This window comes from Oryx dammah, unplaced genomic scaffold (genome assembly GCF_014754425.2).
Source record: "Oryx dammah isolate SB20612 unplaced genomic scaffold, SCBI_Odam_1.1 HiC_scaffold_1, whole genome shotgun sequence".
Classification (NCBI taxonomy): domain Eukaryota; kingdom Metazoa; phylum Chordata; class Mammalia; order Artiodactyla; family Bovidae; genus Oryx; species Oryx dammah.
This window is the reverse complement of record NW_024070185.1, coordinates 74,703,430-74,715,432: the sequence shown is the minus strand read 5'-3', so window position 1 is coordinate 74,715,432 and position 12,003 is coordinate 74,703,430. Positions and strand designations below refer to the sequence as shown.

Below are 12,003 nucleotides of genomic sequence, written 5' to 3'. Positions count from 1 at the left end.
CTTGCCCTCAATCTTTCCCAGCATCAAGGTCTTTTCCAGTGAGTCGACACTTCGCATCAGATGGCCAAAGTATTAGAGTTTCAGCTTCAGCATCAGTCCATCCCATGAATATTCAGGGTTGATTTCCTTTAGAATTAACTGGTTTGATCTCCTTGCTGTCCAAGGGACTCTAAAGAGTCTTCTCCAACACCACAGTTCAAAATCATCAATTCTTCAGTGCTCAGCCTTTATGGTCCAACTCTCACATCCATACATGACTACTGAAAAAAACCATAGATTTGACTATACACACCTTTGTCAGCAAACTGATGTCTCTGCTTTTTAATACACTGTCTAGGTTTGTCATAGCTTTTCTTCCAAGGAGCAAGTGTCTTTCAATTTCATGACTGCAGTCACCATCCACAGTGATTTTGGAGCCCAAGAAAAAAAGATCTGTCACTGTTTCCTCTTTTTCCCCATCTGTTTACCATGAAGTGATGGAACCAGATGCCGTGATCTTCATTTTTTGAATGTTGAGTTTTAAGACAGCTTTTCGCTCTCCTCTTTCACCTTCACCAAGAGACTTTTTAGTTCCTCTTCACTTTCTGCCATTAAAGTGGTATGGCCTGCATATCTGAGGTTGATATTTCTCCCAACAATCTTGATGCCAGCTTGTGAGTCTTCCAATCCAGCATTTCACACGATATACTCTACATATAAGTTAAATAAGCAAGGTGACAATATACAGCCTTGACATACTCCTTTCTCAATTTTGAACCAGTCCATTGGTCCATGTCCAGTTCTAACTGTTGCTTCTTGTCCTGCATGTAGGCTTCTCAGGAGACAGGTAAGGTGGTCTGGTATTCCCATTTCTTTAAGAATTTTCCAGTTTGTTGTGATACACAGTCAAAGGCTTTAGCATAGTCGGTGAAGCAGAATTTAGAATTTTAGAATTCCCTTTTTCCAGAAGATGATGGCAATTTGATTGCTGGTTCCTCTGCCTTTTCTAAATCCAGCTTGTACTGGAAGTTCTTAGTTCACATACTGGTAAAGCCACTCTTGAAGGATTTTGAGCATAATCTTGCTAGCATGTACATTTGTGTGGTAGTTTGAACATTCCTTGGCATTGCATTTCTTTGGGATTGGAATGAAAACTGACCTTTTCCAGTCCTCTGGCCACTGCTGAGTTTTCCAAATTTGCTGGCATATCACATGCAACACTTTAACAGCATCGTCTTTTAGGATATTAAATAGCTCAGCTGGAATTCCATCACCTCTACTAGCTTTGTTCATAAAAATGCTTCCTAATGCCCACCTGACTTCATACTCCAGGATGTCTGGCTCTAGGTGAGTGACCATACCATTGTGGTTATCCAGGTCATTCAGACCTTTTTTGTACAGTTCTATGTATTCTTGATACCTCTTCTTAATATCTTCTGCTTCTGTTAGTGAAAGTGAAAGTGAAGTCACTCAGTCGTGTCCAACACTTGGGGACCCCATGGACTGTAGCCTACCAGGTTCCTCCGTCCGAGGGATTTTCCAGGCAAGAATACTGGAGTGGGTTGCCATTTCCTTCTCCAGGGGATCCTCCCGACCCAGGGATCGGACCCGGGTCTCCCACATTGTAGGCAGACGCTTTACCCACTGAGCCACCAGGGAAGCCCAAAACTACTATGCCTTCTCTGAGGCAAGCTGCTAATCAGATATAAGAAACACTTCAAGGCTAAGGGATTTTGACCAGGCCCCTCTCCCACAATATGCTTTTTGAGATAGAATGGCACAAGGTGTGTCATCCCCAGTCACAAAACAATTGACATGAATACTGATTCGTTGAACCTATTAGCCCAATGTTTGAGAAAAGAAAAAAAAAGTTAGTCTTAGGCCAGAATTGATTTAAAGAAAGGCAGACTACAAAGCAAATACATAGTTTCATTAACATAGCTTAAGAAAAACATTTCCATAAGAAAAACCACATAGGTTAACTCAAGGTTTGAGAAGAGTTAAGTTCAGGCAGAACCAGGCATTGTCAGCACAGAATTAAAATAAGCCTCTTTTAATTTTGTGTAGAGAAAGGAAAAAAGTGTCTGCCAGTTACAGTTTATTTCCTCCTGCCTCTTAGGGATCTCTGGCCTTCCTACCTGTTAACCCTCTCACTCCTGTACAGTGTTATGAACTTCCATCCATCGTTCTCCAGGCACTCTTGTCTACCACATCTAATCCCTTGAATCTTTTCCTCACCTCCACTGTATAATCATAAGGGATTTGATTTAGGTCATACCTGAGTGGCCTAGTGGTTTTCCCTACTTTCTTTAGTTTAAGCCTGAATTTCACAATATGGAGCTGATGATCTGAGCCACAGTCAGCTCCAGGTCTTGTTTCTGTTGAGTGTTTAGTTTCTCTACCTTAGGCTGTGAAGACTATAATCAATCTGATTTCAGTATTGACCATCTGGTGATGTCCATGTGTAGAGTCATCTCTTGTGTTGGAAGAGGGTGTTTGCTATGACCAGTGCGTTCTCTTGGCAAAACTCTGTTAGCCTTTGCCCTGCTTCATTTTGTACTCCACAGCCAAATATGCCTGTTACTCCAGGTATCTCTTGACTTCCTACTTTTGCATTCCAGTCCCCTATGATGAAAAGGACGTCTTTATTTGGTGTTAGTTCTAGAAGGTCTTGTAGGTCTTCATAGAACCATTCCACTTCTGCTTCTTTGGCATTAGTGATTGGGGCATAGACTTGGATTACTGTAATATTGAATGGTTTGCCTTAGAAATGAATAGAGATCATTCCCTTGTTTTTGAGATTGTACCCAAGCACTACATTTGGACTTCTGTTGACTATGAAGGCTACTCCATTTCTTCTAAGGGATTCTTGCCCACAGTAGTAGATTTAATGGTCATCTGAATTAATTTCACCCATTCCCGACCATTTTAGTTCATTGATTCCTAAAATGTCAATGTTCACTCTTGCCATCTCGTGTTTGACCACATCCAACTTACCTTGATTGATGAACCTAACATTCCAGGTTCCTATGCAATATTGTTCTTTACAGCACTGGACTTTACCTTCACCACCAAACACACCCACAACCGAATGACGTTTCTGCATTAGCCCAGCCTCTTCATTCTTTCTGGAGCTATTTCTCTGCTCTTCCCCCATAGCATATTGGACACCTACTGACCTGGGGGGCTTATCTTCCTATGTCATATCTTTTTGCCTTTTGTTGTGTTCATGGGGTTCTTGAGGCAAGAATACTGAAGTGGTTTGCTATTCCCTTCTCAGGTGGACCATGTTTTGTCAGGCTCTGACTAGCAGGGACATGCCCTTCAGCCACTCCACGTAGCCAGATGGTATGCCTGGTGCCCTGGTTTTCCCACTGATCGTCCTCGTTGAGCATGTAAACCTTCACCTGCTGCCAGGTGTTGGTCAGCACGCTGCCTGGGGGCCAGGGCAAAGGCCCTGCTGCAGTCACAGGAGTTTGGGATTAGCAGATACAAGCTACTACATATAAAATAGGTAAGCAACAAGGTCCTACTGTATAGCACAAGGAATTATATTCAATCTTATAATAAACTATAATGGAAAATAATCTGAAATACATATATGTAAAATTGAATCACTTTGCTGTACATCAGAAGCTAACGCAACATTGTAAATCAACTATACTTCAATTTAAAAAATATTTGCAAAATATACATGATATTTTCATATTATTAAATAAAACAAGATAAAAACCATGACTATAATATGCTTTCATTTGTGAAAAAATATTACTTTATTTATACTTCCTATCCCAAATCAATTCCTAAATCAATTCTGAAAGGTACACAGGGAAGGAAAAGGGGAGAGAAAGATGAGAAAGACACATACTACATACCTTTTTCTGCCTTGGTAATTTTGTGTGCCTACTTTTAAAAAACAATTTTAAGTTACTGAAATAAATGCTTCCATCAAGAGAACTCATTCCTGCTCCTCCAGGATTTCCCTTCAAGCCCAATCCAGTCCACCCACATGCACCTCTACTAGAGGTAGACTGCATTTCTTATTGCCAAATGAACTCCATGGCCCATCCCTCAGTATTCTGCGTCTTCTGGTAAGTTTCTCTCCTACCTAGAACACACTCCTGTCACCCACAGCCTGCATGTAAACATTCAACTCCAGTTTCACTCTACCCAGGAGCCTTCTCTGACTATGCATCCTGAGCCTGTGTTTTTTCCCCTTAGGAATGGGATGTTTGTGACCTGGCCCTCAGAGATGAATAAATGATTCCATTTGTTTTCCATTGCTGGTTGTTACTTTGTGTGGATTAGTCTTATCTTAGAAACCAGTGAAGTGGTTTTGGGTTGCTGGCTCTAACAGCAACATGACTGAAAATATCTTTGTATCCTTGACACTGTCCAGCTTAGGACTGAGCACAGATTGATCACTCACCATGCCAGATAGATAGAGGACTGGACACTGGAAGAAGGATCAAGTGGTATCTTCAGAGATATTGAGGGCCAAGAATTTTTTAGCTGTGAGACCACTGTTACCAGGGAAAGACTCTCTCAAGGAAATTCAGAAAATTTGAGATATTGGAGTCAGATCACAATATCCACAGATAAGCCAAGCAGGTAATATAATGTCTATAGTCAAGGTGTAGGAATGATGGGTCTTGGGAGTGATTGGAAAAAACACCCGTCATGCCTAAAAGTTACCATACGAGCCACTGTGTTTAACGACTGAAGCCCGTGAGCCCTAGAGCCAGCAAACCAAAACTGCTGAGCCAGCATGCTGCAACTACTGAAGCCCATACACCTAGAGCCTGTTGTCCACAACTGGAGATTAGCCCCCACTCTCCACAACTAGAGAAAGCCCAAGAGCAACAAGGAAGACCCAGAGTAGCCATAAATAAAGGTCTCCATTCCCAAGCCATAACCAGTCTCTGCCGTCCCTAATGTATGCTTCTCACATACATTTTCAGTACAGGTGGAGTTTACAGAGGTTCCTCTGTCCCAGCTACTCTTTCTCAAAAGGTACCTAATATTCCTAAACACTCAGTTTTCAGTGGATGGCTGACAAGACAGCTGTCACAAAGGAAGAGCTGAGCTGTCAGACTGGTGGAGGCTGTGGAAAATGAAGACAAAGTGGAAGCAAAGACACTGCCTGCAAGGGACACCTTCAGTCCTTACAACAAGATACCCTCATTTACAGACTGAATCACCACGTGAGCTCCTCTAGACAGGTATGTCTTTTGACACCACACCTGCCTTGTGAAACAGGTGGGCTTTGTGATGTAGTCTGAGGGCTGGTTCCGTCATCTGTGAGGTGGAGACCACAGGCATACCATGGAGAATCATTAGGCACCAGGACCCTGAGTGCCTACATATAGGAATGGTTGGTCTCCTCATGCTAATGGGGGTTTTAGACCATGCTGATCTCGACTTCTGTTCTGTGGGATTTAGGGTATTTCTTATATATCTCTGGCTCCCTCTTCATTATTATCCTAACTATCTGGCAAGTGAAAGAGAGCTACCATGGATTAACGGAACGTAAAAGGAGCTGCTGCCGGGTAGGGAAACGCTATGACCATGGCTGCGCTAGTCAAGTCTTAGATAAGACACATTGTTACTCTTTATAGTACCTCTCTTTCTCAGAGCCTAGAAATAATGCCCTGTTAGCCCACCCCTTCTGTATATTCTAGTTGAAAAATTAAGAATTTCTATCTAACTTGGGTTGAGTGCTAGATAAAATGGAATCTACCTCATTGGATTTCTTCTCACCTCCAAAAATGGGGGATTTTTCTGATTGGTGGACTTGGTAAGCAGAAGTCTCTGGCTGAGAGCCACCAACTATTTAATACATTCCATTATTCCTCCTGTATCACATTAAGCCCCCTGACAAACTTGTCCTGAGAAAGGGGACAGGAGGTATAGAATATGGAAAGAACTGAAGTAAGTGCGAAATAAGTAAAAAAATGAAATGTTCAGGTGAAAAGCTGGAGTACAGGACGAACATATAGATGAGTGTATAAAATACAGAGATACAGAAAGAGACTGGGAAATGTATATTTCCTTTGTTTCATTTTGGATGTGAAAAAAAATGGTGTCCCAGCTTCACACTCTTTTAATTCTTTTTCTTTAAGAGTCACCGGAAAGTCAGACAAGGGGCTAGAGATGCAGCGTCAAGAGGTAAAGTCTCAGTCTCTGCTCTGACTCCCCTCCACTGTGGGCAAGGAACCCTGGCCCGTGATGGGCCCTGGTGCCAGGAGCCAGGTACTCTAACCACTGAAGACTTCCATTGTCTAAGCTGACAAATTTTCCCAGAAAAAAATAGGGGCGATGGCAAATCAGAGTCTGGGAATGTTCTAAAGTCCACCTTACCCCCGGGAATGAAAAGAGAGGAAACACGAGAGAAGTCCTTAACTGTGTCACTTACTAGTTTTATGACCCTCTGGAAGTCTCTTCATCTCTCAGTCTTGTTCCTATGAAACAGTATCTGATGATCCTGCCTCACTCACAGCATAGTTGTGAAGATCAAATGAGAGCAGGCCCAGAAGAGCATATCATACCTGGTTAAGTCATACACAGACGTGCTTTACAGCACTCACTTTGGAGTTTGCAATCTCCTCTCATTCAAAGGCTTCCTATAGGATGTCCCTGAACCCTCTCCTGCTCCATCTAACACTGTCTCCTGGTTTCTCAGCTAGGAGACTTTCCCAGGAAGAAGCTGAGAAGCCGTGGGAGCTGCTTTCTGTCATGAGAAGGTGATCTCTTGCTCTTTGCAGTCTCCCAATTCCCAGTCTGGCCTGTGATCATTTGTCTGTTTGACCTGTGACAAGGTTGGAGAGGAGAATGGCTGGGAGGGAGCCAGACACATTGGAGCCTGGAGCACTGGTTTGGAGGGTTGCCAGGGCAAGGGGCGCTCAGATACTTCAGAAGAGAGTGTCCTAGTTCTCTGTGCTAGGGTCAAGTGGCCCTGGAATTCAGGAGTTCACTAGTAGATGCACTAGTTCATAAAAGACTCTACATGGTTCTGCACTCAAGCCACAAGACAAGTTATACAGTCAGGAGAATAGATGATTGAGTGCATAATTAATTCATCATTTTCATATTCTCTTTACAGCTACACCCATTCAAGGGCAAACCCCTGGACCCTGCTGACATTACCTCCTCTGGTTCTGTCTTCAGGGAGGTCAGTTCCTGGGACAGCCCTGAGACAGGAGCTTGTAATATTATTTATTTCTTCTCTAGAGAAAGGGGACAGACTCTCAAGAGATGTTGTGTGCACTCTTTAATCCCCAGAACAGAGTTCCCAAAAGAATCTCCTTTTTCATAGTTTGGAAATACTGAATACTAGGCCACAGGCTTGGCCCATAAACAGAATGACTCCAGGTTCTACATGGTGATATTCCTGGTGCTGTGCCATCAGCTAAACCTGTCTGCCTGGTTCCTTCTCCTAGCTCAGCTTCTCAACACAGGTCACAAAGGACTCACCCACCACCTACTCTCTCAAGGTCCTGTGCCCCCATCAGTTGTCTGAGACCTCATCCAATAAGCCCCAGGCCCTCAGCCCAGCCCACCATAACTTGCCAAATGTCATTTCCCTAGGGGAATAAAATGGATGAGTAAACAGGCAGCAGAGGCAGGCCTCTGAGCTTATAGGACTAGGGGATGGCAGCCCAGTCTGAGGCCAAAGAGGCAGCTGTCACTCCATCAGTAACAGATGGTTGCCATGTTTCCCTCCCCAGCCAGGGCTGGCTTCCTCAAGAGGGGAGTGTGCGGCAGCTCCTGTGTGAAGATCCCTGCTGCCAAACCTGCAACAGCATGGCTCTGGAAATTCAGCAGGTGCTGGCAGATGAGAATACCCTGGTCTTCCCAACTTCAGGGGAGCCAGCACAGGGCTCCTCTTGCCTAGAGGTTTTGTCCACGCCTAAAGTTTCTTTCCAGCAGAGTATGGAGCATCGTTCCCCGCACTCCAAAGACCTTTCACTTCCATCTGCAAACCTCACAGTGTCACAGAAATCCTTGGCACAGTCAGTGGCCCAGTCACCTGGTACAGCTGGCATCCATGATTACTGGGCTGAACACCTCAAGCTAAGGCAGGGATTTCAAATGCCAGAGGTGCCCAGGGGCCCAGAGACTATGCTTTCTTCGAGATTTGAGGAGCCAAGGGTTTCAGTGAACTTGCAGGAGATAATCCAGAGCCACCCCAACCTTGTCTATGGGAACCAAGGCCAGCAGCCCTTGAATTCCCAGGTCTCTCTGCTGACCCTGAATCGAGAAATCACACCTCTAACACATCCTATGGCCTTAAATATGGTCACTGTCCTTCCTGCCCACCTGCCGTTCCTTAGTCCAGAAGTCCTGAGGCTTCTTGAGGTACATGTAAGAAGACTGATGCATTTCCAGAGGTGGGGGCTCCCCAGACGTGTGGAAGAGTCCCTGAGGCAGCTTATGCCAAACCCGCCACTATTTTGCCACCCTGTACATAATCAACCAGTTTCTTTCATCCAGAATGATATTTCTCAGTTCTCCATTGAGAAATTCGGGACCATTTCATACCAGAACTGGGGCTCATGTATAGCTGGCCAACCTACCCAGGCCTTCTGGGTTTCTGAATGGTCCATTATGGACCCAGAACAAAGACACTACTACCAGCAAATCCCAGACCATACGACTCTAGCCTCACCCTATGTGGCTCTTAAAGAATCAAGTGGCCTTTATCTAATGCCTGGGCAACAGGCTAGTGATTCAGAGGGCCCTGTGCAGCCGAAATACAGCCAGCTATTCTGTGGCCTCCCTTCTCTGCACAGCGAGTCCCTAGTTGACACCTTCTTGGGTTATCAAGGCCTCTCCATGAACAAGAGCATGTCCAAGCACTCCTTGAAGTATCCTTTTCTCTTCAAGGAGCTCTCCTGCTTCCCTCTGATGCCTAAAACTCTGCCCCAGTCAGCTCTACCCTCTTCTCCATCTTCCCCAAACTGGACAGCTCCACCTGAGCACCAACAAGCTCAGATCAGTAGCCCCTTGCTGACTCTGGATGAATGTAAAGCCTTGGAGTGGCACCTGCTGCAGAGGCAGCTCCAGCTTCAGTGGGACTTTCCAGATGTTTTCCAGAGAGATCAGCACACTGAGAGCCCCATGCAGTGTAAGCCCAGTGACCAAGCCCAATCTTCTGAGACTATAAAAACTTCCTGGCCAGGTCAGCCTGTCTCCACCATCACAAAGGAACTATTCTTCCCAGAGCAGGCCAGGAGGCTGCTGGAATTCCACCTCCAGAGACCACTGGTTCATAATCACTCGAGCCTACCCTGGAAGAACCAGGAGTCCCTTCAGTTGCCTCTGCCCCCTGCTGGCCAGCAGACTCTGTCCTGGAGCAGCACAGCCCTGGACAATGTGAATGTCCCCCAACCTACAGCTCTAGAGGGCACTGGGGTTGGCGACCCACTCCCAGCCATTAAGGACCCATTGTCAGTCCCTATGTTGCACATGACTGACCAGGCCAAGGCAACACTGCAGAGCCATGTTGACTCCAAATGCGAGGAGATTCACCAGGGCAAGGTTCCTGTCTGCATACATGGCTCTTGTGAGTTCAAAATTCCTGGGGGCCTGCAAGTGGCTCCCTTCACCTGCATCCCAGAAAGCAAGCCCCTGGAACTACAGGCAGCAGATGACCTGGACAAACGACAGGAAGTTACACCCTGGATGCCAACGGCCCTTGACCAGCAGCAACAAGCCTCATCAGATGCTCTCATTAAACATCCTAAGTTGCCCTGGGCCCTGTCTCAGAGAGCCATTGAGAAACTGAAGACAACTTTACAGCACAAGTATCTGGCCTTCTTGTCAGGACTGCCTGCTCCTTATTATGTGGCTCTCTCCAGGGCTATGGCTCCAGCAATCACTTCTCCAGCTGTGAAGACAGAGATGGTACCTGGACCTATCCAATTCCCAACAGAACCTCCGACTCAGGTGCCCTCACCTGAAGAGCAGGGTCTGAGTCCTGGGCCAGGCTTTCAAGATGGCAATGAGGCTTGTGCAGACGCAGCAGGTGAATTCCAGGCTGAAGTGCAGATGGAAGGAATAATCAAGATGGTGCCTCAAGAAAGCCAGACAGGGTCTGCAAGGCCCTGCTCACTCAGGGAACCCATCTTGACTAAACTAAATTTCCATCTGAGAAAGAAGATCCTAGAGATACAACTGGGAATTCCCCTAAAGGCAAGGGAGTCCAGAGAACAAATGGTAGCAATGCCAAAGAACATGTGCACACAGGAGTCTCCTGGGAATCTATACAACCAAGGAAAACTACCACTCCAGGATCTCCCCATCCCACCAGATACACCACGTTCCCCAGATCCAGAATGGCTCCACCTCTCAGAAGAGCTAGCCACGGAGTTAAAGACAGTGCATCAGAAACAGAAGCAACATCATCCCAGTGCAGCACGCCGTGAGTCTGTCCACTGGGCCGCCCAGATCTCACAACCCAGTGGGGACACAACAGAGGCCAAGGCCCAGGTTCTTTGTGCTCAGCTGGAAGCCAGTGTGAACAACCCCAGCCTGGAGGAGCCCTGGAGCTCTGAGCCCCATAAGCCTGACAAGAGCAAGGACTCAGCCCAAGTTCCCACACTGGCAGAAAAGAGAAAGAAGCCAGGCAAACCCAAATCAGTTGGGGACCGCAGAGAAGGGGATGCAAGCTTCATACTCTCCTCCACAAGAGAAAAAAGCCACTCAACTGAAACACAGAGGCCAGAAGGGGTGCTCCTGAACAGGACACCCTGCAGCTCCTGTTGCCAGAGACGTCATTTTCACCTTGATGCTCCCTGCCAGCACAGTCCTCAGCATCACCCTCAGCTTAGACTCCCAGAGCTACCTCCTGGAGTCCCTGAGGGGAAAGACTCTGAGAAGAATGACCTGCGAGCCAGTCAAGCCAAGCTCAATGTCATCCTCAAACCAACAAGAGTTCCTGAGAACGCCCAGCCTGTGGTGCCCCAGGTGTCACAGGGCCAGCCTTTCCTGGGCCAACTCACTCCAGGTAACCCACTGCGGGGCCACACTTTACAAGGTCAGATGTTGCAGGGGCCAGTGATGCCAGGCTATACTCACCAGAGGCCCAGTCTTCCAGATTCTGGCTTTAGAAATAAGATGAAATCTTTTTTGCACTGTATTAACCTCAAAACAAAAGGCAAAGGGCATAAGGAATCCACGTCCCCCACCTCTGAGAAAATGGCTAACACAAGAAAAGTAAATGTAGCAAAGAGCCTGGCTCCAGCCAAAAGTCCCAAGGAGAGACCTCAGACAGAGAAGATAAGAGGGGACCTGAAGGCCCAGTTTCCACCACCTGAGAAGCAGATGGGCCTGGCCTTCATGGACATACCCCAGTCCCTGGACAGCAAGCTCTGGCAATGCTCCTACTCGCATCAACTCCACTCGGCCTCTGTTCTGAGCACCCCTTACCACTGCCCTTGGCACTGTCCTCGAGTGGTTTGTGCCACCCAACCAGGGAACCCACCCTGACCCTCAGCTGTCACTTCAGACAAAAACACTGGTCTGTTCAAGAAGATGCAGCACAATCAAAAGACTTCATAGTCTACCCAATGTCTGCATCCCTTAAAGAGGATGCTACTGTAATTTTCATTAATGTACAGGTGGGCAGAATACCACCCAAAATACACTCTACATCTCTAAGCAGAGAGTTGTGTGTCTGCTCTTTTCTCCACTGTGGTATGTTCAGGAAAGGCACATGGGAAGTAAAGTTTCTTCCTATCTAGAAAAGGAGCTGTAACTCACACTTAAGCTGGGTCAGCATTCCACACAACACCCCCCTCACTGGACTGTGGAGAAAGGGACTTAAGCAGAGAAGGAAGGCCCTTGTCTAAGGTACAGTGAAAGTAAAAGTCAGGCTTGACTTCTATCACGGCATCCTTGGGCACAGAGGACCATTTTGGGCCTGAGGATAGTACTGTCAAGGAGTAGCCAGGAATCCCACAAGCAAAATTCACTGATGATTTCTATATATGCCCACAATCTGGAGGGAAGTGCCAGTGTTCC

General features: G+C 46.4%; 1 protein-coding gene across 1 annotated transcript; it reads left to right on the top strand.

Annotated features, from left to right (window-relative positions):
* Positions 1-5,387: 5,387 nt before the first annotated feature.
* On the top strand, positions 5,388-11,469 carry LOC120882007 (protein FAM205A-like). The gene is made up of 4 exons (XM_040266120.1): positions 5,388-5,528; positions 6,102-6,147; positions 6,662-6,722; positions 7,707-11,469. The coding sequence occupies exons 1-4, from the start codon at positions 5,388-5,390 to the stop codon at positions 11,467-11,469; spliced, it is 4,011 nt and encodes a 1,336-aa protein (XP_040122054.1).
* Positions 11,470-12,003: the final 534 nt, after the last annotated feature.